This window comes from Calonectris borealis, chromosome 11 (assembly GCF_964195595.1).
Source record: "Calonectris borealis chromosome 11, bCalBor7.hap1.2, whole genome shotgun sequence".
Classification (NCBI taxonomy): domain Eukaryota; kingdom Metazoa; phylum Chordata; class Aves; order Procellariiformes; family Procellariidae; genus Calonectris; species Calonectris borealis.
Genome location: NC_134322.1, coordinates 14,222,664 through 14,248,455, shown reverse-complemented (window position 1 = coordinate 14,248,455; position 25,792 = coordinate 14,222,664). Strand labels below are relative to the sequence as shown.

Genomic DNA, 25,792 nt, shown 5'->3' with positions numbered 1-25,792 from the left:
CAGACGATGAAATCATGATTGACCTACTTCACAATTTGTGATTCCTTGTCGACGAAGAAGCAATTCAGCTTACATCGCTTGTTCTTACGTATTCCTTTTCTTTGTCAAGTTAAGAGAAAATAAAACCAGTTTCCCTGATCAAAATGCAAATATTGGATCTAGAGTTTGGTTTAATGCCAAAAAATCAAAAGAAGCAGGTTAAACTGTTGTTGCTTAGGTAAAAATAGAAAGCTACAGTTGGAAGAAGAGAAGTGACTCAGTAAGCAGTATGGTGATGGCAAAATAGGATGTCAGCCAAAACGCAGGAAGCGAGATGGGAACACCCAGATCAGTTTAACAGTCTGCATTTTACACTCTCAAAGAGCAGTAGTTTCTGAGATTACTGCAGGAAATTTAGGCTTTAAATGAATTTAACTGGATTTTATTTCTGTACTCATTAAGCTGTTTGAAACTAAGTAAGTTTTAGTAAAATGTGAATTGTACAGGTTCGGTTTTTTTTCAGCCCGATTTTAAGACCAGTCTCTTTTTGGTAACTTTATTTACGGTAAAGCTGCCTCGAGGTTAGCTCTGGATGCTGTGAGAGAGGCATCCAGCAGAAGCGTGCGGTAGATCAGCAGTGATACGCACATACCAGGGGAGTTACTGCAGCCCGGCAGTCTGGAGTGGAGCTGATGGCCCTGATTGGTACTGATTGATTTTGATTGCTCTGGAGCTCCAGACTAACTTCATCAGCTGCCATGTAGCTGTGTCTTGATTTTTAACCCACCCCTGCCCTTACTTATAAGATGGTGTGCTTTGCTTTGTTTTTCTAATTATAAACCGGCATAACAACACAAAAGCAGGTGAATTTCTTCCTATTCTCCTACACAAAACTAAGTAGATCCAGCAATTTTTTACAGTTTATACTCTATTTTCTTTGAATAGCAAGTATGCATCAATCCTAATGTAAAATTCCTATGCTGCCATTTCCTGCCTACAGCTGAACTGCTTTGATAATCAGGTAGTGGTTCGGTTTGGTACCCTGGAAAACATAAGGAGACAGCAAGAGTAAGATGATGTACTGTGCTGCTCTCCTCATGTTTTCATAATGGCTGTCCCCGAACTCAAAGATCTTGAGCCCTAAGAATCTCAGACAGGAGTCAATGTGTGTGTGGGGGGAAAAATCTGTATAGCAGTATTCCAAAGATAAGGTGAGTAACCAGTCATTGCATTTGCTTAAATTTAAGTAAACTTAACTAATAGCTTGTTTCTCGAAGCAAGTAGACCATCTCATGACTTTTAACTCTTGATAGCTTAAATTATACTTAAACTCTTAATATTGCAAGGCTTTTGAAGCGTGTGACTTCAGATATAATTATGGGTTTGTAGTATGCAGACACAACATGACTGCTCATTCAGAGAATCATGAATTTGGGGGGTTCAAGGGCAACTTTCTTTTGAAGTGAAGCACAACGTGGAATTAGTTAACCGAAGCATCCGTAGGTGTTTCTAATTCCAGAAGAGAAGCTGTTAGTCAAATGTTTACATTGTGTTTCATTTCCTTTACAGTAGTTTCTTGAATCCCTGCCTTACTCTTAAAATATGGAACTACCTTTAACCTACTTCTTGGAATAGCGAGATGATAAAACTTATTCAGAGTTGACTGTTTTGGGGGAAGGGCCAGAGAGCTTTTGCTGTAATTTTTTAAATGCAGAGCAATGCCTTTGCACGGAGGTGATGGGTTCTGAATGCTGACAGTGCAGCCACTTTTTCTCCAGTGTACCTGACTCTTCTGCCACAGGACTCTTGGACTGAAGCGGCTCCTTACGGACTGCCTGTACTAAAACTACAAAAAATAAGATCCAAGTAATTAAGCAATATTTTTAGTCTTTCAAAAAAAATTGTAGCACATGAAGGAAGCAGAGAGCAGAGGTGGGCAACCATGCCACAGTGCCCGCTGGACAGCTGGGCTAGGGCAGGAGCAGGGCTTGTGTCAGCTGGGAATCCGAACAGCCTACACCGTATTTTGTTTAGTGTTCTGCTTACTGGGTTTCAACTTTCGAAGAAGTGAAATGGAAATCTCATTACTTTAAATTGGTGGCCTTCAAAATCCATTATGGATGCCTAAAGATTTTCTAGAGAAGGTCTGGACTGTTATAGAGCATATTTAAAGGCAATTATTAGTTGTTTCATGGACTCTCTAAGAAAGTAGCCCTCCAAATCAGTGGAGGTCAGGAGTAATGGATACTTCAAGTTGAACAAATCTGTCTGTCTTTGAAGAAGGGCACTTTACCAAAATGAGCTCTTCTCCTGAGAAGAGGAGGACAAGCTTGGTAGGTATTTGTGGCTTCCAGGGCAGTATGAAAGATGCTCGGACAATAAAATAAGCATGGACTAAGAGAGCTTACAGCTGTGGCACTGCCTGGTTGTGGCAGGAGGATGGCACGGGGCGGGAGGAGCTCTGCTGGGGCCCTTCACTGCCTCGCTGTCCCGGGGCAGGACAGGGCAGCGGCTTGCAGATGGATCTTCTGGTGGCCCCTGGAGCGCAATGGGTTACATGATACCGAATGTCTTTGTTTCCTGTCTGAGCCTAGAAAATAGATTAAATGCTCTTCTAATACACACATTTCAGGAAAACGTTTTCTGTAATTACTACAGAAAATGCTGCAAGAGGAAAGGGAAGGGAGTTGGTCCACACAAGTGTGACCTAGTTGGGGAAGGAGTCAGCTGGGCACAGCTGGATTAACTGAAGTTTTGGGAGAGTCCTTGGGTTACAGTTAAGTGGATTTGTGACTCACTAGTACCACATACCTAACTTCCATAGATGTTTTAGGATGTGAGCCAATTTAACTTGGGGGGGGTGGGGGTGCGGGGTTTGAGTTCTTATGCTTTATTCCAATGCTCCAGTGAGCGTGCACATGTGTGTAGTGGACGAGGGAGGACAGGAATTTGAAGACTCTCTTTATGACATCTCTGCTTAAATGGGCTTTTCTCCTTGTCCAGAAGATGTAGAAAATCAGTCTTTGTTGAGGAAGACAAAATGATGTGTCTCCAGGTTTCAGTTCTCCAGTGTTGTATGTTTTGGTTTATGTGTAGTAGTTTAAATTTATATTTAGTCTACATTTATATTTTTTCTCTTTTTCCCTCCTAAAGTAGTCTGACATCTGCTGCTATCTCTTGTGACCACCTGGTCAATAAACTTTAGTTTCAATGTATTGATTAAAGGGCTCTAGTGCCTTGTTACTTTAAATCCTATGTGCTTGTGTCAACTAACTGGATTTTTTTGCTGTCTGAAGGGGAATAAAACCCAGACACTGCTGGGATGCATATTTTATGCTATATACATGCACGTTCCGTTGCTAGAGATGAAAGAGAATAATAATCATATTTGTGTAGTCAGATTATAGGATTGAGGTTATTCTATGCACAGTATATGGTGTGTGTCTTAAACAAGGCCGATTCATACACAAAAGCAAACAGTTACAGAACACACACAGTAAGACTTTTTTTAACTAAACACTGAGTTTGCTGTTTCTGTAAATGTCTTTTCACCCTTGTCCTCAGTTACATCAACTAGCATCATCTGTGTCTGTTGTATAGGAACAATTACCAGGCTTCTCAATATTTATAGGGTTTTTTCCTTTTATGAAAACTCTTAGAAGTTGCTAAATGATACAGAAATCTAGTGGAGCTAAAAAAAGTCAATATGCCACATGAACTTTGTAGGAGAACATATTTCTCAATATTCATTGCTATTCGTGCTTTAAATTTTTTTTTATAAAAAGTCCATATCAAATACCTGGTTTGTTACATTGCTGACATAATTTTGAAGTGTTGGCCCTGTCTTTACAATGCTGTTATGAAAACAGTAGCATTTCCTCGTTCAATACTTGCTGTTTATCATCCTTTAAGGAGGTGCAGTTTTTATTTTGAAACAACATCGTGTTTTTGTAACTGCAGCCAATACAAATATGTCTCTCTAGCTAGTTGGGTCTCCTCTTCTATCCTTAAGGCAAGAAACTGGTTGCTTCTGAAATAATAAGTCCGATACAGGAACAGAGGCAGGGTTTGCAAATTGAACTTAAAAGTAAGTTTTATCTGTTTACATAAAGTAATATCGTGTATGTATTCTGAATCTTGAGTAATGATTATTTCAGATTGTTTTACCTTGCTTTATTTGCTAGATCTTGCTTATTTGCTAGATTCACTGGATCTTGCATTTGGACATGCTTAAACTGTCTATGGCTTGTTATGTCAATTTGTGATATATATCTGTGAAGACACTGAGCATTTTAAGTATAGAATATAAGCTTTGGTATTTTAATGCAAAAAGGGAGTGGGCTTTTTACCTGAATCTAACCAGCTCAACAGAAGCACTCAGGCCATAGGATTTATCTATTAATTTGTGTCAAGTCTGGAAGCTTTTGATCAAATATGGATTCTTTCTAAAAAAGAGAGCCAAATAATAGAAGGTCTACGGCTTCACATGGTAAGCTGCTAATGTGAATTAAAGGGCATATCTATTTTACTGTTACTTGCCATTTAAAATTCTCTAGCGTAAATTTTCAGGTATCACATCTTACTGTGCATGTTTCTGTTACGGTAAGAAGGTGTTTGAGACAGGATTTGTCTGCATAAGCATGTGCAGATCTTGATCAAGCTCTTTAATTTTTTTTCTTTAAAACCATAGATGTTTTTATGTATTTTAACTAAACAGAATTCTTCTTACACGTTTTCTTAAGGATGAATTCCCCTTCTGTTTAGTCTGCTAAGCATAAGGCAATTCTTGTTTAAATTGATATCATTCCTGCTGAACACTTTCTAGATTTTTGGAACCCCTATGTCAGAGTAGGAAAAATACTGCAGTAGTGATCCTTCCTGCGGCGGCTTTCTTGCCATTACTATGGCCTTTGGACATACAAAGATGAGCATGATGCTTGTGTTAGCAGCAAGATAATGCTGCAATTATTTTTTTTGTCAGCTGTAACACCCAAATCCTTTTCAGAGTCTTTCCAAATCCCATTTCCCTATCCATAAGTATGCCTTGCCTATTATTCACCAGACTTTCAGCTGAAAAAAAAAAAAAATTGCAGGTGCCTAATTTTGTAGGTGACTCATATCATTACCTAAGTGTCTTGTCCTCTCTGTTATTTACCATTCCTTTAATCTTTCATGCACCCTTTATTAGTCATTTTCTGCCATCCGTCAGATGAATGACCATTTTAACTCATGCCAGATGATTTAATGTATCGTTCACGTGCCATATGGGGTCCTTCAGGGTAATTCATCTATCCTCTGGCTTTTCTTCTGCCTGAGGGCAGGCGGTGCCCAGATGAATTGTCTTGGCAGCACCCTGCTCCGCTGGGGCCCGCGGTCCCTTCCTGGTGCTCCCCAGGGTGGGGGGCAGGCAGCTGGCATGGGCGGCTGTTTCAGAAGAGCCCCCTCCCCGCTCCCCCCCCCCCGGCGGATGGAGCCACAGGACTTGTGCTGGTTGTAGCAGTCCAGCACCTGGCACCTTTTCATAGATGTGTGCGTGCAGATGTGGCATGTACGGCGCGGGTCGGGAGTGCCGTACCGCTGGGCGCCTGTGCCAGGGACAGATGTGGGTGCATGGTGGGGAGAGGGTCCCGGTTATAGCCCGTCCCTGCCTCCCAAAGCAGCTATGTAAGTGCATTCCTTTAAAAAGGAGGGAAAAAAGGAGTCAGTAAAAATGAGGACTCCTGTGCAATGAACTGAGTTCCCTGGCAGTGGGTTGACTTCTCTTGTTTACCTTATGTAGATCCTTCAAAATAGGCTGTAAGCCCTGGGGTCTGTGGAGTACAAGCCTGGGCTAGGCAAATATGTACATGCAAAAGCTAGTTTTACACACTTCACAATTTGCATATACAGGTAATTGCACATTTAATTGGAGCTTTTGTTTCATGCATCCCTTCTTGTACGGATCTCTCAAGTCTGTCTTGCCGTGTTTGCCAAATGCTCTGCTATTAGGGAATGAAGAGAAAAAAGACTTCTGAACTCTTTTTTTTTTCCAGGTGGAAAGGTATTTTATGCATGGTAATCAAAACATGAATAGAAATTAACTCTGTCCCTGTGGCAATTTTGTTTTGGTGGATGACACAGGACATTTAAGCTAAAATTGTGAAGATGTCATGTGCTTTTGTTCCCCTAAAGCATAAAAATAAAGAACTGCTGGCAGCCTTGCCTCCACCTGCTTTTCTTTGCTGCTCTTAAAATAGACTTTGAAGTGAATGTATTTTAGCTTTCTCAGAAAAGAGATTTTTCTGTAACCCCTTCAGTAACTAAATCATTTTGAAACTTAAGCGTTTCTAAGCAGAAAGGGGAATGACACGATCTGGTTGTACTTGAATCTGTTGGAATGATGTGTGACATCCTGGTGATGTGGGAGGAGGAGGAGAAGGGTGCTCTACGAAACACCATAAAACCGGGGGACTGGTGCATCCTACCTCTGTAGGAATCGAGTGTGCCAGGGTAATTCATGAAGAGCAATGCCAGCTGCTGCTTTGTCTACGGAGACTTGTTGAGTTTTAATTCTTTGCACAAGTTTAAACTGACCATGGTACAAAACAATGAATACTCTGTATGATCCTTGGGAACCTTTCCTATGTGTTAATGGTAGCTAAAAATGGACCTCACGAGCAAGCCGTGCTCTCAGCAGGAGGGACTCGCAATAAAAATCTTAGAGAACATTGTGTCCCTTTTTTTCTAATAGGAGTAAATATTTCTTTTTTTTTTCGTATTCAATTCTTAATATGTTTTGTGATGTATTGTGGTTTCTCTTTCTATCTGTCACATGATACTAATGATGCCAAGTCATACTGCCATCAGACTTCTCCCACTAGAGCCCAGGACACTTTTTTTCTTCTAGAGAAGCTGTGATCCAGCTGTGGTTCACAACACAAACCGCTGTTTCTCAGCACCGCTGAAATCGGCTGCATTGACCAGTTACTATGTGGAGCTCTCCTTAGAGTATTTCTAATTTTGTCTGCTTGTAGTGACAATGTTATGAGATGAGGAAAAATGTTTTGTGGTGGTACAGTAACTTGGGCCTTATGGGGAGTGCAGCCAGTCTGATACAAAGATCCATTTCCCATAGCTCTCATTTTAAGTGTAAATTGAAACAAACTGCGGGGTCAGCCAACAGTTGAAAGCTTGTTATACAGCAGATGACATTATTTTTTGTCTTTTTGAAATGGTAGATACTTTGGATGAGTACTTTGAGTATGAAGCTGAGGAGTTCCTGGTCTCCTTGGCCTTGTTGATCACCGAAGGTCGAACGCCCGAGTATTCGATCAAGGGCAGAACAGAGGGCTTTCATTGCCCGCCGGCACAATCAAGTCAGCCACCAACAACTAAGCATGAATGCAGCGACAAACTGGCTCAGGTATGATGACACCCATTTCATTTTAAGTGGAGTGCATCCTTGCTACCATGATTAAAGTCAGCAGAGAACCCCACAGTAGATTCACAGTTAAGCATGAATAACAATTGCTTTCTGTCAGTCCCGCGTTTAAACGAGTATGTAATTCAGTATCGTACTAATAATAGATCTGTCCTTAAAATGAGAGATCATTAAGCCTTTTATCCTTGAAGAGTAAATTCTGCATGACTACCTGAATGCAGTACCTATTTGAGTCTTTATTATGCAAATGGCGAGCGCTATACTTAGCATTCTTGGTCTGGTTTTGTGGGTTTTTTTGGGTTTTTTTTTTTTTTTTTTTTCCTTGAGAAAATGTAGGCTGATTTGCCTAACTTTTTGCTTTTCCAGGTATTCTTGAAAAGTTAGCGATCCAAAAAACACGAGCATGTCAAATCTAGATAGTCTATTTGGGAGTAAGGTTGGAGCATCCCATCTCTCAAGTAAAAGTTCCTAAGTACTGTGTGAATTTAAGTTATTATTCATGCAGAAGTTAGCCTGCTCCGAGACACAGAATTTATAAAGATACTGCTTGAGTGTGTCTATCCAAGAGGATGACTTGTGGAGAGAGAAGTACAAGGTAGCAAAGTATAGTAGTTGGGGAAATGTGTTTTAATGAGCTCTTTTAATTTTCTACAGAAGTTGCTCAAACGGCAACCATAAAGGATTTGTTAATTATTTTTCATTTAATAGCTCTGGAATCTTATCTCTGATTTGGTGAAACCTAGTTTACAGAATTTGACCCTTACCCTTTTCCAGTACTTTGGAACATGTTTTTAAAGTAGATTTTAAATCTGGCTAGTATTTTTATGGCTCGCATATGTTGACATTTTTTCTTTCCCTCAGTGTCGTCAAGCCAGGAGAACCAGATCTGAGGTTATGCTACTGTGGAAGAACAATATTCCGATCATGGTAGAAGTGATGCTACTTCCAGACTGTTGCTATAGTGATGAAGGGCCCACCACCGAGGGGAGTGATTTAAATGATCCTGCAATCAAACAAGATGCATTGCTGTTAGAAAGGTGGATTTTGGAGCCAGTTCCTCGACAGTAAGTTGGATATTAGGATTAGCTGATAGTTGCAAGAATCTTGTCATATTTCAGTCTTTAAAGTAATCAGTTAGTGGTTTTGAGCTGGCCCTTTGCCATGAGGACAGATCTAAGAAAACCACTGTTTACCAGTGAAATCTAAGCATCTTTTAATCTTAGTCTTCCTGTACTCGTACTTTCTGCAGTGCATATTGTGCAATGCAGAGTATGAAATGCTCCTAGCTGAAAACGGTCATTTTTATACGTTATTTGTTATGTTAAATTGTATAAATTATTATGTGGTTAAAAACACATCAGGCTCTGTAATCTTCAAAATGTTTGAGGAGTTTCATTGTTTTGCTTGATTCAGCTGCGTTTTATTTTCAGAATGAAGATCTGAAAATGTCCTAGTTCTGGTTCTAATAGTTCTCTGTGTATATTCTTACCCTCATTCATGTGTTTCTCTTAATACGTTTTAGGAGTGGAGATCGATTTATTGAAGAGAAGACCCTTTTATTGGCTGTTCGCTCTTTTGTTTTCTTCTCTCAGCTAAGTGCGTGGCTGAGTGTTTCACATGGTGCTGTTCCCCGAAACATTCTGTACAGGTATGTCTGGGATGGAAGAAAACTTGTTTGCTGTTCGCAGGTTGTTGCAACTTGTCTTAAAACCATTCTTACCTCCTGTTTTCCTGTTTGCTTTCAGAAGGTGCCACGTTGTTGGCCCTGTACTTTGGCAGTTGTATAGGATTCATATACTTCGCAAAGTACAGCAGTTGCTGGTGTCTCTAGTGATTTTTCTTAGACATTTGTGTTTTGAAGTAGATAATTAGAGACTCTTCATTTAGATATTTCTGTAAATGCCCTTCTGTATTGTTTCAGGGTGAGCGCTGCAGATGTGGATTTGCAATGGACGTTCTCCCAGACACCAACTGAACATGTCTTTCCTGTTCCTAATGTTTCTCACAATGTGGCCTTGAGAGTCAGCGTCCAGTCCTTGCCCAGACAATCGAACTACCCAGTTTTGACCTGTAGTATTCACACCAACCTTAGCTTTTACGAAAAGCGAATGCAAGAGCGTAAGTTACATCAGCACAGTGATTCCAGTGCGGCACAGCAATGCAGTACCTCCAGTCCGCAGCGCTTCTGTGGGAAGCAGACGTGGACGATGACACCTGAAGGCCTACTTAATGGAAAAAAGACGCCTGAATTTACTACATCTGTCAGAAATTTAAAACTTTATCCATCTACCGGACTTGGATCTGACTTTGGGGCATCGCAGTCTAAAGTTCAGTGCTATAATGCTACAGCAGACAATAAGACACAATCTCATGAAACACCTGTCAGAACTTTTAAATCCTTTTCTCTAGTTGATTCCCGTGCTTCGAATAGTCACTGCTCTCATCAGCCCACAGGAGAAACCAATCCTTTGATAGGCTCTTTACTTCAAGAGCGACAAGAAGTCATCGCAAGGATTGCTCAGCACTTGATTCACTGTGATCCAGCTACTTCACCAGTTGTTGCTGGACGTCCATTCAACATACATGAAAACAGCTCGGCTACACCGAAAGCTTTTCGGAGTACTTACGAAGAAGAAAACTTGCCAAGGAAAGGCAAGGAAACCTCCCCTGTTTCTATCGCGAACTTAGACAATGCAGTACAAGAAGACGGTGGTGAGGGCAAAACTAGAGCAATACCAGAGATCCCACTGCTCGATGCCCGTGTTCCAGTGAACCACTGTGGCCGTCAGTCGGCAGGAGAGAGTAATCCTCTGATCGATTCTCTGCTCCAGGAGCGACAGGAGGTGATAGCAAGGATTGCCCAACACTTGATTCATTGTGACCCTGCTACTTCTCACGTTACTGGACGTCCATTCAAAGTGCAGGAGACTAGCCCAGTTACTTCAAAAATTTTCCGAAGTACGTATGAAGGTGAAAATTTGCTGAAGAAAGGCAAGGAACCGTCTTCTGTTTCTTTTGCTAAACCCGATTTTTCTTTGTTAGAGGACAGCAGTAAATCAAGGACGAAGACACCTGATACTCCCATCAGTCCTTCTAGGTTTGATGGAGAATTGAAGGCTTCTCTGAAACTCCAAGCAAGAAGAAAATTGGTTTTAGCAAAACCCGGTGAAGCTGTCCGAAATGCATTTCATCAGACTTCAAATAAAACTTCTCATACATTTACTAACATTCACACATCATCATCCTGTATTAAAGAAAACAAATCTGAATTGCCAGATAAATTGGAAATGATACATTCTAGTTATGCACAGAAAGACCAGATAACTAATAGAATTAAACAGTATTCAAATTTCAACAGCATTGGTGAACAGATTTGCACAAATAAACTTAAAGAAAGAACAGTTGTTAATGAGAACAATGGCACGGACAGTTTTAACAACTTACAGATAGATAAATGCAGAATACTTGAAGGTACAAAAAAAACAACTGTGATGCAGGTATCTGACTCTTTGCACAAAAATGAGCTCAAGTGTTTAGATAAAGACTCAAAAAAACCAAATATTTATGAGCAAAATACTCAGCTTATTAGTATTGAAAATTATTTAAATAAAGACCATGACAGTTTCAAAAACAAAAACAAACAAGATAAAACGAAAACTGCGCATGATGAGAATGAAGACCCAATAGGCCTCGATTTCCAAAGCACTTCTCAGAAGAAACCTACAGAAGACGGTGTAGTTAAGTGTGAGCGGCTGAAGAACCCAGATGTACAGGTAAATACATAGAGGAAAAGATCAATTCCTGTAGCTGCTCTTAGTCAGGTAGCTTGTACCCTATACCTGCTAAGGACCAATATGAAGAGAGATTTAAGTCTGACTTCGTAGGAAGCAGCACGTTACTATTGTCTTCTTGGTCTGAAGTAACGTTTGGCCAGCAGTGCCTCCCCCATACCTTCTTAATTATAAGTTTAACATTGAGAAGAACATTGTCTTATTCTGCTCATGGTGATACCATTATGAATGACAGTTTCCATAGGCAGTTAGGCATCCTGTCTTTTTATAAATACACCAGTGTCTGAATATGGTATGTAATCTTTAGTGAGTAGTCTGTGTGATTGTAGATTGAGTCAATTTATACTGAATATTTCATAATATGCTGGTGTGATGCAGATCCACCTGGTTCAGAAGTCTTCTCCATTACAGCAAGTGAAGTATTTCCGTGATAGGCCATTGAAATATCCCATTGATATCTTGAGTAAATTTGTTTTGCTGACAGAAAGCACCGTCTCTAAAACATACAAATATATGGCGGAAACATAATTTTCGATCTTTGGATGGAACTTCAACCAAGGCTTTTCATCCCAGAACTGGATTGCCTCTGCTTTCAAGTCCCGTAAGTTATTGTTGAAATTATAACTTATCTTTTAAATGAGAAAGGAAGGATTTTGATCTTTTAATATCTGTGTATGTAGAAAGTTTGACAAATTACCTAGGTGAAGTGTGTGTGTTTACTTTTAGTGTCAGAGTGAATACTCTTGCAAGTGGAAATTTGAGAGTTAACACTCAAATGAAGTTGAACAATAATTCTGGAAAAGAAAATATTAAAGAGGTAGTTGTTGAGATCCTATCAAGATTAACAAAAGGTGACATTAGAAAATTCTATGGCAAAAAAAATGCTTCGGTGCTATTTTAGAGCACAAAAGAAAGCATTTTCAAGATTCATGTTTTAAGTGTAAGCTAACACATTTTGTCATTTAAGAGTTTTTGTGTGAGTTATTAATACCTGATTGCCTATTATTCCAGAGCTTTTGTTTCTGTGAACAGTTTGTACTGTATGTTCTTCAGCAATGAGAGATGTAATTGAATGACTAAGTGATACAAAGCTGCTATGATAAGACAGAGACATTGGGCAAGTGTTACAGTTCTTGGTAGATTGTTGGGAGTTTTAAAGAAAAAGGCAGTCCCAATTAAAACTACTGAAGTACCGATGTTCTGTAATCAACACATGGTATGTTTTATTCTTCAGTGCTTGTAAAGGCTGTCGTATTTTCAGGGAACTTGGATGGAAATTGTTACAGTCTGTTTATTAGTAATGTTCTGTACTGTTCCAAAGAGACGTCAGCCTCTTGAATGAGCCTTTATTCAAGTACTTCCTGTTAATCAGAATTTACAGTCTTGTCATTAACAATTTTAGAATTTTCTTCACTAAGTTTAGAATGTATAGGAATTACTCTCGTCTGCTCTTTTTTTATAATTTTGTAATGTCATGAAAATTCTTGACAAACTTATGCTTACTTGGCAAAATTTTCCGTGCTAGAGGTACAGTTTTCAAATTAGCATCTTCTTTCCCTCTTGAGGTTCCTCAAAGAAAAACACAGTCTGGGTGCTTTGATCTGGATTCATCACTGCTGCAGTTGAAATGTCTGTCTGCAGGAAGGTATGTTTTATTTACCAGAAACTTTAAGAATTTTTGGGGAGACTTAATGTCTATGCATACCTGTATGCAACAACAAAGCATGTTAGCAAAGACAAAAAATGAGTGCCTTTCAAAAGAATCCTTATTTTGAAATAAGGCTTGGCAGCCAAGTTGCCCCAGGGGTCTCCATGTTAGCATGGCTCTGCGACATAAACATGCTGGGAGAGCTGCTGCCGGGACGAACTCTGTCCTGTGCAGTGGTAGGTATGCTGTAAGATACACTTGAATTTTCAAACAGAAAGGATAGTAATTGTTGATTCTTCTTCAAATCAGTGTTATTTTTGTGTTATGTTTTGTTCTTAGTGTTGAACGGGTTAAACATTTTGCCTTAACTTGTTCAGAGAACTTAATTTCTTAAAGGAACTGACCATGACCTTTTATACATTAATACACGTAACATAAACAGCTTTTAGTATGTAGTTTGATGTTGGAAACTTCAGGATATGAGACAAAAATATCTGCATGTAAGAGAAAATAATCTGATACTTTGATTCCTGCTAATGGAGTTAATGAACAACCTAAATTTTTATTGTCTTTATCCCTTGTAATGTAAAACTTGTGAAAGTATTTTTTCAGTTAACTAGAAAATGTTTTGCTAAAGTATTAATAGGCGATGTTCAACTGTTACTTCTTTAGGACAACATTTTGTAATACAGTAAGTAAATATTCTTTCTAGAGCTGTTTATACCCAGAAGACAAAAGCAAATGTGTTTATCCTTTATATTTATTCTGTCTTTTTTTTTTTTTTTTAATAGCCCACAACAGTGTATAAACAGAGACAGTGATCCAGAGAGCCATGAGAAACCTTTTCTAAGTTCTAGTGCTCCACCAGTAACAAGTCTTAGCCTTCTGGGAAACTTTGAGGTATTGCATATTCTCTAGAATTCTTGTGGGATTTTTAGTATTCTTCTGTACTGCTTTTAAAAGTGCATTACTGTGAATAATTCCAGCCTGATTACAATGTAAAGGTTTGTAATTAAATTGAATAAATTTGTTTTAATTTCCAGCTGCAAGGGCACATATTTCACACCCCAGACATCTTCTGTCTCAGAGATTCAGATACAATGAGTTGCTTATAACTTTTATTTCCCACTATGGTCAAGTTAGGAGGTGTTCTGTTGACTTAAATGAGGTTTAACAACCTGTAATTGTTCATGTTTATAATGTCTATACCGAGAAAAAAGGAGTTACATTTTCACTCTTAAAGTCTACTTAATATGTCACGAAAGCTGTGTTAAATCAGTGTAGTAAACAGAACGTATTTGAAGTGTGGCCTCCAGCTTTTCACTTCATGTAGCATATCAAATATTAACAACTAATAGCTAGTGTGTTAACGGGTTGTATCGCACTCCATATTTCACAAATATTTTCCTCAATATGTTGAGGAAAGTTACAGATTCTAGATTTTTTTTTTCCAGATAGTATATGTCAAGGAAAATCATCCATAGATCCTGCTGCAATAAAATTCTCTGTGGGCTTTTGCACCAGTTTCAGTAGGGTGAAGATGGGATTTGGATGATGCTTTCTCTTAAACCGCTATCATCTTGCTGAATGTTCCACTGTTCATCATAATTTTTGCCTCAGTGTTGATTTTTGGCAGGTCACCTTACGAAAGACCCAAGTTCTTACATAAACTTGTTTCCTTGTTCGCTGCTTAGTTTTGCTATATTTTATTTGAGGCGTTCCCAACCTAAGCTGTATGTGTTTTGTTTTTCAGGAATCTGTCCTGAATTTTCGCTTAGACCCGCTCGGCGTCGTGGAGGGTTTCACAGCGGAAGTGGGAGCAAGTGGAGTCTTTTGTCCCACGCACATGACTCTGCCAGTTGAAGTGTCATTCTACAGCGTTTCAGATGATAATGCACCCTCTCCTTACATGGTAAGTGTGTGGTTGGATTTATTTTAAATAAATTCGTATAGGTGGAGGTGAAGAACAAGAGCTCAGTGAGTAGAGGGTTCAGGAAGTGCGGATTTGCAGGGACCTGGGTTATTTTCAGCTGCTTATGATGGCGTTCTCTTGTCCCTTCTTCCTTTCCCTAACTAGTGCTTTTCCTCTCATTGCTCTGCCCCACCATCCAACTGCTCTCATCTTGGGATATTGAACGTATTTGTCTCCCTCCACACTGGAGTGATCAACCCTCACCGTCTCTTTTTATCCGTCTAACTTAAAATAGGCAGTGAGGCAATAGCTGGACTTGATGGGATACATTTTGTTGTCCCAACAAGCAGCTGCCCTGGGCAACTAACCACTCTGCCAGCAAGTGGCTTAGGTGCAGGCCAAGGTACAATTGCTGATGGAGACCTTAGACTCAGAAGTTATTCAGCCCTTTCTTTTAAAGCAAATATTGCCTGAGCTAGCGTGACACGCACCACTCTCGCAAGCTGCATGGTTTGCTGATGGTCACACCAACATGGTATTTGTGTTTTCGGTATCCGTGTGCTAATTCTGTTCCACATTTTCACAATGACAGTAAGGTTTTTGGATGTCTAAAAGTGCTTCCTTGTAAAAAGCAAAAGATGTCTTGTATGCTGGCATTGAATCAGATGGCTAGATTTGTTCTGAATGCCTGTTAAGGAACCTCAATGTCAACCTGGGTGACAGATCTAATTTTTAGAGGTTTTCATATGTGTATGTCTGTCTAAAATATGGTAAATAGTCTGTTTAAACATGTAAGTAAAGTGTTGAACATCTGATTATCCCAATATTTAGATTTTAAATTCATAGCATTTACCATATTTCTGACCTTCTGTTTTTAAAAGCATTCAGAAAATGAAATGGCTTTGCAAGTTAAGTTTTGAGTAATAAGTTGAGTTTAAACATATACGTCTTCTCTTAACTACTGCAAAGAAGTATCTATTGTTTTGCTTTCATCTTTCTAGATTATTTCACGTGATTTTCCAGGAGGTGAAGGGATTCTGATGTTCCTCAAATGGTTAAAGTAGCATTGCTTATTTTCCTAGCTGGGTTTCATTGTTTCAGGCTTTTCCACATGCTCTAAACATGCTATTATGGCTGAGTCTCCCAGGATTAATACAACATTTGTATAGTGCCTCCATCATCAGAAACATTGTTTCTGTTTGTATAGCTAGTTTCTCTGCTCTAGAGTCGTCTTTTCTGTTTGTTTGAGGTTTTTTTTTATGTTAAACCCAGTGCAGTGGGGTGCAGCAGTTGTGCGCTGCAGGTTAATCCAACGCGTCTGTAGGGCGGTACCCCAAGGGTGGCCTCGGCGGCGTTACAGCACCGTGTGGGACACTCAGATCTCTCTGATCACAGCTGGTACAAAAGCAGCTGTCATCGTCGCTAAAGTTTGGATTAGAATAGAAGATTAAGTGCATCTGCTGCCTGTGAAAAGCAGAAATTAGTTCTGTGAGATTTGGAGTATTATTGGTGCGACTGTAGGTGATACAAAAATGGAAAGGAGGAGACAAATCTTCCATTTTAACTTACAAGCCGTTTTGAAAAGAAAGCTCTGTTTCGCCGTAGCTCCCTGATGGTTAGTTTGAAGATGTGGAAACTTGGATCTTGTTTCAAAGAGGAGAACGTACCCCTTATTGCACAGCTTTTAATGATCTGCCAAAGTATCTGTAAGGCCCCCACTGTTGATTTTAACTGCATCTTAAATGCATTGCCTTCTCTATTTTTAGTTTTTATACATTACTGATTTTTTTTTGAATAAATACAATTACGTGAATAGAACATTTTGATTTGTTTGTATCTCTCCCTGTGAACTAAATGAGTGTCTTTTCTTTCTAGGGTGTAATTACTTTAGAGTCCCTTGGTAAAAGGGGTTATCGGGTACCGCCTTCAGGAACAATACAAGTGGTACGTACTCAGCAGATATGGGTGCCTTGAAACCACTAATATCAAGAAAGTCATGCAGAGGAGATGAGGTTATTGGAGATGAGCATGAAGCTAGCAGTGGAAATGTGCATCTCTGTAGGTACTGTAGTTATTCAAAGTAGAAATCTGTGTGTAATTTGTGGGACAAAAAAGACTCCCAACCTTTGAACCCATCTGTGCTGTGAAGATTCTTAAAATCAGTTACTGACGATTCAGAATAGTTGGGGACACCGTGGCTTTGAAGAAGTAATGGAGAAGTAATTAGGCCACAGTCCAAATTTTGAAATCCTTCTAAAGGGATTAGGATTAAATACTCAGTTGTATCTAAATTTTGTAACATTTTAATACCACCTATTTTTTTGTAATAAAATCAGAAAGTAAATCACAGTCATTGCTTAGAACCAACGATCTGCCTCTTTCTTTTAAGAACCCAGTCCAGGGTAACACATTGGTAATTTCAGGCTTAAAAGCGGAGCCCACCACTGTGCTTCCTGTGAGCGTATTTTGTCTAGAAAACAGTGTAAACAAAAAGCTGACTGGAAAAATAAACAAAAATGGGCATGCAGATTAGCAAAGTAATAGTAGTCATATACTAGTGCTTCATTCAGATTAGGTTGTGTTTAGTATTACATTTTAAAATGGGAATTGTTAGTAGCTGAAGAGTTGAAAAACAGAAAAACTGCACAATGTTTTTACAGAAACGTTTCTTTATGACACCGGAACAAAGTGCATAGAGGACGATGACTATTTTGGCAGATGGAGTTTGGGTTTTTTTTGTTTTGTTTTGTTTTGTTTTAAATTTGTCATCTCTAAAGGGTATTGTATTGAACTGTTTGTCTTTTCAGACCTTATTTAACCCTAACAAAACTGTGGTGAAGATGTTTGTGGTGATCTATGACTTGAGAGAAATGCCAGCTAATCATCAAACATTCCTACGGCAAAGAACTTTTTCTGTTCCTGTGAGACGAGAAATCAAGAGAACTGTCAATAAAGAAAATAGTCAACAGACTGAAGAAAGGCTACTACGCTACCTCATACATCTGAGGTAAGCTCCTCGGAGTTAAAAAAAAAAAACCACAACAAAACAACAAAAAAAACAAACCCCAAAACAACAAACAAAATGACAAAAAACAAGTACCTGCCAAAATTTATCTCATGATTTCTTTCCCAGTCAGCCTTTCTGTATACAGACTTATTTTAAAAAAAGAATGCTTTTAACTTGGTCTTTAAGCTAGCCAGTAGAGGAAGAAGAGCTAATAAATAATTTGGATTCTGCTTGGGAGCAACAAAGTTGAAATATAAAGCTGTTCTTGGCATTGAAGTATTTTGTATAGCCTTGTAAAGCTTATTTCTTTTCTTAGCAAGAGAGATTTAGTTCTGGCTGGATCAATGTACTTTTTTTGACGTTACAGAAAATAGTGAGTGTGGATGTTATATGGGCAAAAGCCAAAACTAAGGATCAACGTACAGAAGGTGCCCAGTGTCCTACACACATGCCTCTTCACCGGAATAGCTTGTAACATGAAAAACATTGAGTTACTCCTAAAAATACAGCCTTTAGTTGTAAGAATGTGAATACCTGTTTTATGATGCAATACCACTGATAATGCCTTTCACTTTATAAAATATTCACACAATCTTCCTTAAATGATTTACAATGCACTGCCTGAAACCAGATAGTGTGCTGCTGCTCTCAGGATGTTCTGGAGACTGCAGTTCGAAACAAAGGAGGAATGATGGATATACTCTGTCCTTCTGCAGTTTGCAGACTTTTGCCTGCATTATTGTAGTAAACAAACCACATGTGTGCAGACCCAGTGCTTTCATTGCAGCACTTGGAAACCCAATGGTGGTGACATTCTGAAGCAAGCAGACAGAAGAAAATAAAATCTCTTACGCTTTTCTCTTTAACTTGTTGTAGAATTACTTCTGGTACATATTATTTTCCCTATTTAGTGGCATTGATTTCTACCCAGCAGACTTTTGAAACACAACTTTGTCTAGGGCAGTGATTCCAGGCCACGCTTTCCCATTAAATGAAAGTTGACAGTCATAAAAAATGTGTGTTGGTTTACTGGAGTGTGAAAATAGCATCACGATGAAGCTGTTGAACTGTGTTTTCATTCTGATTTTTAGCCTGGATTGAAATTCATCCTTTCAGGCCACACTAACTTGCCGTGTCTCACTTAACCACCTTCTAAAAATTTTCTTCTGGGGTAAATTCTGAAAAAGAGCATGTAGCCCAAATAAAAGGCTCTATTCACTGGTAATGTTGATCTAACTGATGTGGAGGAACTGGGGACAGGTATCAGCTGCAGAGGTGGCAAAAATCTGTGGCCAGCCGGGTCTGGCATACAGGCATGAAGAGTGGTAGACTTGTATCCCCTTTCAGTTTCTGCTTTAATGTAGTTTGTAAATTTGTTGTAGACAGACCCAATAATTACTTCTATTTGAAGGTAAACCTGCTTTTTTCTCTGTCATCTTTTATAGCTAGAAGTCTTCTTTCATGAACTTCCTATTTCTGATACCTGCTGAGAGACAGAAATGTAGCAGTTCTGATGCTTCTAGTTTTGAAATACCTGTACGATTTAGCTCAGCTTTCAGAACTCTGGTAGGGATCAACTCATGAATTTATAATGTGTAATTGGAAATGCATCAATTTCTGGCTGGAAAAACAAACTGATAATTACGATACTTAGCTGCTTACTTTGGAAAGTGAATACCTGCAGAGTATGCCAGTTTTTCGCTTTAGAGATGAACCCAAACGGTGGGTCCTTTCTCATAATGGAAGAACTGCAAAACTCCTTGAAATATTACAGTAATTTATATTAATCTGTCTTGAGGCTTATTATACAGAGTACTTCAGATATTACCAAAGACTCAGTTGTCAATCTAGTAGCCTTCTTTACTAAAGATGGATTTTAATTAGGAGAGCTTAAAAAGTCTTAGTGGTATATTAATTCATATGTAAGTTGGTTTTAAAACTTCATTTTTAAAAGCAGCGATGTTTCCTCAAACCTGTTTTACTGAAAACATCTATACAAACCTAAAAAATTTAAACTATTAAGATTTTTTTTTTGTTACTCAAGTTGGCTTGGAACAGCCTTTCAGTTTTAGTTGCAGTAGTTATTTAAAACAAGCATCTTAAGCTTACATGTTGAAATTTTGCTCAAAAAAACAAATGAAGTCACCACCAGTAAAGCTGCGTTATGGTCGCATCTGCTTGCGAGGCCTTAATCACGGTTGTCAGCACTCACATTATGAAAGCTTCTTTTCAAGGGGTAATTCAGCAAAAATGCTTGCATAGGTCTGGAACTTAACATTGGCAGCCACGTTTTCTACAACACTTTTTTAAAGTGTCAGATTCATTGTGTATACAGCTTCTGCATGCCGTTTTGTATGTTTGATACTGTTCAACATGCCATTAGACTGTATTTGTACCCACAGCTACAGATATAAAATGTAGCTTGCACGGACAGCAAAGCTTTATTCACTATAAGAAAATCAAGAGTTGCACCTGCAGTTTAAGTCATTTCTTGAAGATGCTTTGGGGATAAATTTTTTTGTCGCGTGTGAAGCAATGATTTTTGCGTTGTAATTAAATCTACGTGAGCATAAGAGCTGCGGGTCCAGCTCTGCTCACGCCTCATTTCTGCCCAGTGTTGTGAGGGTGATGACCATCTGTTGGTTTCTAGGTCACATTCTGGTACCCCTGTAAAAGGCAATTAAACAGTTAACCTGCCCACAGCTCAGCATTTTTCAAGTTTTTAAAGCTTGGTCAACAGCTTTAGTTACTGACATATTGCCTCTTTTAATTGCATGGAGCATAGCTGTTGTTGCTTAACAGCTAAACAGGGGTTGTTACCGAAGGCTAGGTGGAGGGTAAGCTTGAAACTGGTTGTTAAAAGTAGTGATTCCTCAAGGTGTTTAGAAACTTTTTTTAAAAGATATTTTCCTAATGTGGCATATGGTACATTTATTGGTGGAAGCTGAAGATACCTGCTATTACTGATTTACTAGTTGGTTTTTGATCTTTCTGTTCTCTCAGCATTTTTCCTGATCTAGAAATTTGTATCCTTGTCCCAATGATTTTACTTACAGATTTTATAGATTGTGTTGTATAGTCTTTTCCACTTACAAAGCATGTCTTGCTACATATGTTTTTGTGATCATCCTCCTATATCCTGCTTCTGTGGCTTACTCTGTTCTTTGTGAATTTTGATGGCCTATATATAAAATATACGCAGGGGCTTTGTGCTTGTATTTGTCATTTCTTCAGTAATGTTTATCACTTTCTTTCCTCTGCCAGACTTTCTAGCTCATCTGATATTTGTGTGTTTAAGCCTTCCTGATACTGTTCCTAGGACACCATCTGTCACGGACCTCTGTTGTGTTTTTCTTGATGCCTTTACGCAAAACTGCTGGAGCCGCCTCAGCTCTGGAGCCAGTCCCATGCTGGCTACTCCATCACCACCCTGCAAGGGTGTATGTAATGGTTGTCTCTTGATTATTCCATTGTATTTGCATGTATGAAGAGCAGCATTTCTAAATCCCAATTATTACGATAAGCATTTCTCAAAGAAAAAAATCAGGTGATGGAAGCAGAGATGAGAAGAATCCCCTGAACTCTGTTGCTGTCTCCCACTCATCCTCCTTCAGTCCTTGTGAAATGTCATGCTCAGAAAAGCCATGTTACAGGGAAGCGTTATTTACTGGGCAAAGGGGATCTTGCAGGATTCTCACTAATAGAAAATAGTAAGCTTGAGAAGTTTAAAAATAGACCTTGCTAATTATATTCTGATAGATCTATGTGTAAAATGGGAATTGAGCTTTACTTTATGATGGTGCTTTGGTAACTAGATCTATCTATCCTATATGAATTAATTTCAATCATATTTTTGCTGCAAAAGATCTTTCAATAATTTTTTTCATTTAAAAATGTCTTATGAGCTACATGCTGAATGTTTGTGGTGTTCAGTTTGTCCCTCGCCTCTTTCACGCTTCCTTCTTGTGCTCTCCTCCAGAGTCTTCTCTTAAGATAGAATCTTCTCCCCTTTGCCTACCAGGTAAAGGGCTTTCACACTGATAGCAACCGAGCAAATAAATAGTGATGGATGGGAGCTCTGTGGGAGCCAGTAGGAGCATTCTGCTGGACCCCGCCACATTTAATGCCCTTGACAGCTGTATCTAGGAGAGGAGAATTTTCCTTTGTCTGGCTGTGGGGATGACTGCAGGCTATTTTGCATCACTCATCTGAACAAAACGGTGGCACAGAATCTATTTCTACAACCTGCCTGCCCCAGATGATGAAACCTTGATGGATCTTCTGTAGTTGTCTGTCTTTCTCTTACCTTTCAGAATTTCAGTCTAATTATGGCTAGGTTTATTCTAGAGATACTACTTTTGCTTCAGTGGGGTCAATGAGTAAATGCTTATTAAAAAACTGTGCAAATTGTAATACATGTGATAATACACTGCTTTCTCAGCATTTGTGATGGTATCATTTTGTCACTACAATAGCAATAGCTTTTCTATTTCTATTACGGTAGCAATAGCTTTTCTCCCTTACCATGGCATAGTGATAGTGAAGTTAAGTCCAGTTGCCTTATGAAGTGCTCCTTAGGTTCTCCTGCCTTTCCCGGTCAAGGGAAGGAAATTAAGGAGGTCTGCCAGATGAAGACTACAGAATACAGTTCTCTGAAATGCAGATCTCGTCTCTCTACCTATAGTTGTTCAATCTCAGGGAAAGTGGAACTGGCACATTCCTGGCAGGTTTGGAGGACCTGAATTAGGCTGTTTAGCTGCAGCATAAAAGATAAATGGGCCCAGGAATTGGCCACTGTTTACTTTGGTGATGGGGCCACTGAACTATAGTCTTTCTGAAATAGCTCTGTATTCTGTGCGAAAAACTTTTTTCTGTCTGCCTGCAGAGATCCCTGTACCTGCTGCTTCTCGAGTGGGACTTAAATTTGGTGCATGGTATAAAGCAGTAGTAAACTTCTTGCTGGAACATTCATAAAGAGAGCAATGAAATCTGTCTGTATGACAGCTAGCACTGAAATATATATTTGATATGTATATATGCCTGTGTTGATATTTGAACCTTCCCTTTTGTGTGTGCTTAGGCCACCCTTTGGGCATTTTCAGGAGTGCTCACTGAAAAGCACTTTTTGCCTTCCTAGATTGCTGAGAACTTTAATCTTTGACATACATAATTGCAGTGTGAATGTCAAATATTCCAAACCACTTTCAAAGCTGTGCACTACATTGGTGATTAGGAACAGAGCCTTTAAATGCTGAAGGAAACAAAGTAGATTGAAAATGTTAGGTTATTCTTTCTTCTTTCATTTTAACTGACTGATTTTGTATGTTCAAATGTTTTTTGGCCTTAATCTTTTAAAGGAACACATTTAATTCAATAATATTTAAAGATGAATCTTTTGTTTTAGTAATACAGATATTTGTATCTTTTCAGGTTCCAGAGTTCTAAATCTGGAAAGATCTACCTCCACAGAGATGTAAGGCTCCTATTCTCTCGGAAATCCATGGAAGTTGATAGCGGCGCTGCATATGAACTCAAATCTTACACTGAATCTCCAACAAATCCTCAGTTTTCACCAAGATGCTAGCAAACAATTGCAAACTAAAGTATTCGTTTTACTGTTGATTACTCCTTACAAGTGAAGATCGGTAGAGATGACAGTATAAAGTTAAGTCTGTAAAGGAATGAAAATAGCGCTCAAGAGAGAGAAGGTTCTTATGTGATCCTGGACCAGTTTTTAAAAGGTTTCTGGAATGAGCTTTGTGTATTCCAAGTAGACTGGAAACATACTTAAATCTAATCTTTTTGTACTGTTTAAAACCACTTCATTGGATGTGTTGCAATAGCAAATTCCCAAGTTAGTTTAGTGTTTACACTTTTTATTTTATTTTTCAGTTATTTAATATTTAATGTTTCATTTAATACTCAAGTGATGTTTGTCTTTAGTGTTCTAATGTAGCATAAATCCTATGTAAAATCATACTATGTATTTTTGGCATTAATATTGAAATCTGAAATATATACAGATGTCTTTAATCTGTGTGATGTTTTAAGTGATATTCATTTAAGTTATTGAAAATGGGGACAACAGGTGAATTTCCATAACATTTCATACTATGCAAGCACTTAGCTTTCTTCTTTTTTTCTCTTTAACAGTACCCTTTTCCTTTTTTTCTCATATACAGATTCAATAACACTTGCGACCATAGTGCAGATTGTTTATTTACTTACTCATGCATTCAGATCATTCGTTCAATTCATATTTTTCTCCCTCAATTTCTTTCTTTCCTTATGGGCCACTTTAATTTTGCTTTCTGTTACTAGTTTTTCTCACATAAAATTCCCGCCCTCCCCCATTTGATTTCTCAGATTGTGTTAAAGGATGTACTGTGCAAACAAATTAGTATTTATATCTTAAATATATGCAAAAGCTATGAAACTTGTACTTTTTGTTTTATTTTTAGGTAAGGAGGATCTTCCTGTAATCCTAAATATTTTTAATAGGTCAATTCCATTTAGGCCACTAGGTGGCCACAGGAAGTTTTACTAGAAATGCTACATTGGGCATATAAATATTTTCCAATACATATGTGTATTCCTAAAACAAAACACAGTCAGATAAACAGTTTATGCTAAGTGTTAAACTGTGTAACTGAGAGAAATAAAGTTAGAAGCATTTGATTATATTTGAGGCATATATTTAATAAGGAAAATGAAGCTTTACAATGTTTGGCGAAGATCTCGGAGTTTCTCAACTGTCTTACCTTGGTTTATATGTTTTTCTTTACATCGCTGTTGGTTTTCAGACTGTCAGTAATATGGAAGGTGACCTTCATATCTGGGAGTATAACACGCTTATCTGATGAAGACTGGAGAAAGAGTGAACGTGCATCTTGTATATTCAGCACTGCCCTTAGATGAGAGGAGAAGTCAGTGTATCGTGAAATCTCCAGGGAGTCTGCCAGGGAAAGTAAGGGAGACCAGACTTTCCAGATGATACTTATAAACTATCTTGTATATTCAAATGGCTGTTGCTACAGAAGGGCGAAGCTCAGATATTACCGAGTCTGTTCCCCACTTCAGCAGTATTTTTCCCTCTGTTACACTAGGTTTTCCAAAGTTAGCTAGCATTTATTTTATAGAGACTTGGGAAAAACTGTACAGGAAGAGATTGTTTGCAGTTTCTAGTCATTTGTGTGCCCTGTAAAACTGAGAAAAGGTTTCTTTTGCAGAAGAGTCAAATACAACTGCAGTTGTACTGTGTACAGAACTAGGATCTAGACTAGTATAATGAGAATGTGTCCTAGTTTCTTTGTAGCTACTATTGAGTCATAAGCAAACAGCATGTATCCTCAGAGTACTTGTTTGTGTCATGGTGCACATCTGCTTGCATACTTGATGAGAAAAGGACGCACTTTTAATGAAAAGTCACAATTCACCTGTAGTAGATTAACTTTTTATTTTGCACTGACAATATGCAATGTTTGTATGTCTGTATCTTGATAACTTTAAATGACTTCTTCAAGCCATCCTTTTCTCCCTTCAGAGTAATATATTAATTTCTTTTGAACAGCAAAGTGTGGATTTTGAATATGTGGTCACTACATATGTGGTCTAGGAAATAAATTTGTATGGACTTCAATAGTCAAACTACACTTAGTCCCTGTATGGATTCAGAATGAATAGATTATCCATGCACAACTTTGATTTAACGAAGTCATTCCCATTTGCAGCTTGATCTGAGTTAACACTTTCCATTAGGGACACACCTGGAGAAATGCTGATTGTTCATAAAATATGAACTGAATTCCACATGACCTTCTATGCATAGGTTAAGAAATGAGACTAGACTAATTTTTGAGAGGTCATTGGCTGCTTCTCTTTACTCCTCAATAGGCTCAACCATATAGAATTATTTTTGACAAATGTTTGAGTGGTTTATGAGGGGCTCCAGTGATGGAGGCTCCAAGTAATCTCTTACAGTGTTAAACTATACTTATCAAGAGAGAGCTATTTATAATTTCCAACTATCTTGCTG

General features: G+C 38.5%; 1 protein-coding gene across 5 annotated transcripts in view; it reads left to right on the top strand.

The window, feature by feature from the left end:
• Positions 1-24,440, top strand: part of ATOSA (atos homolog A) — a 49,366-nt gene extending 24,926 nt beyond the window's left edge. For 3 of the 5 annotated variants that reach the window (XM_075160097.1, XM_075160096.1, XM_075160094.1), the window contains 11 exons: positions 7,197-7,381; positions 8,261-8,463; positions 8,922-9,047; positions 9,321-11,172; positions 11,675-11,791; positions 12,756-12,835; positions 13,630-13,738; positions 14,592-14,750; positions 16,626-16,694; positions 17,558-17,757; positions 23,188-24,440. In XM_075160097.1, the coding sequence (XP_075016198.1) occupies positions 7,197-7,381; positions 8,261-8,463; positions 8,922-9,047; positions 9,321-11,172; positions 11,675-11,791; positions 12,756-12,835; positions 13,630-13,738; positions 14,592-14,750; positions 16,626-16,694; positions 17,558-17,757; positions 23,188-23,341 (3,254 nt within the window). In that variant the 3' untranslated portion in view covers positions 23,342-24,440. Of the gene's footprint in view, positions 1-3,930; positions 4,067-7,196; positions 7,382-8,260; positions 8,464-8,921; positions 9,048-9,320; positions 11,173-11,674; positions 11,792-12,755; positions 12,836-13,629; positions 13,739-14,591; positions 14,751-16,625; positions 16,695-17,557; positions 17,758-23,187 lie in introns of those variants that run through there. The other 2 variants (XM_075160095.1, XM_075160098.1) reach the window with 2 other exon arrangements.
• Positions 24,441-25,792: the final 1,352 nt, after the last annotated feature.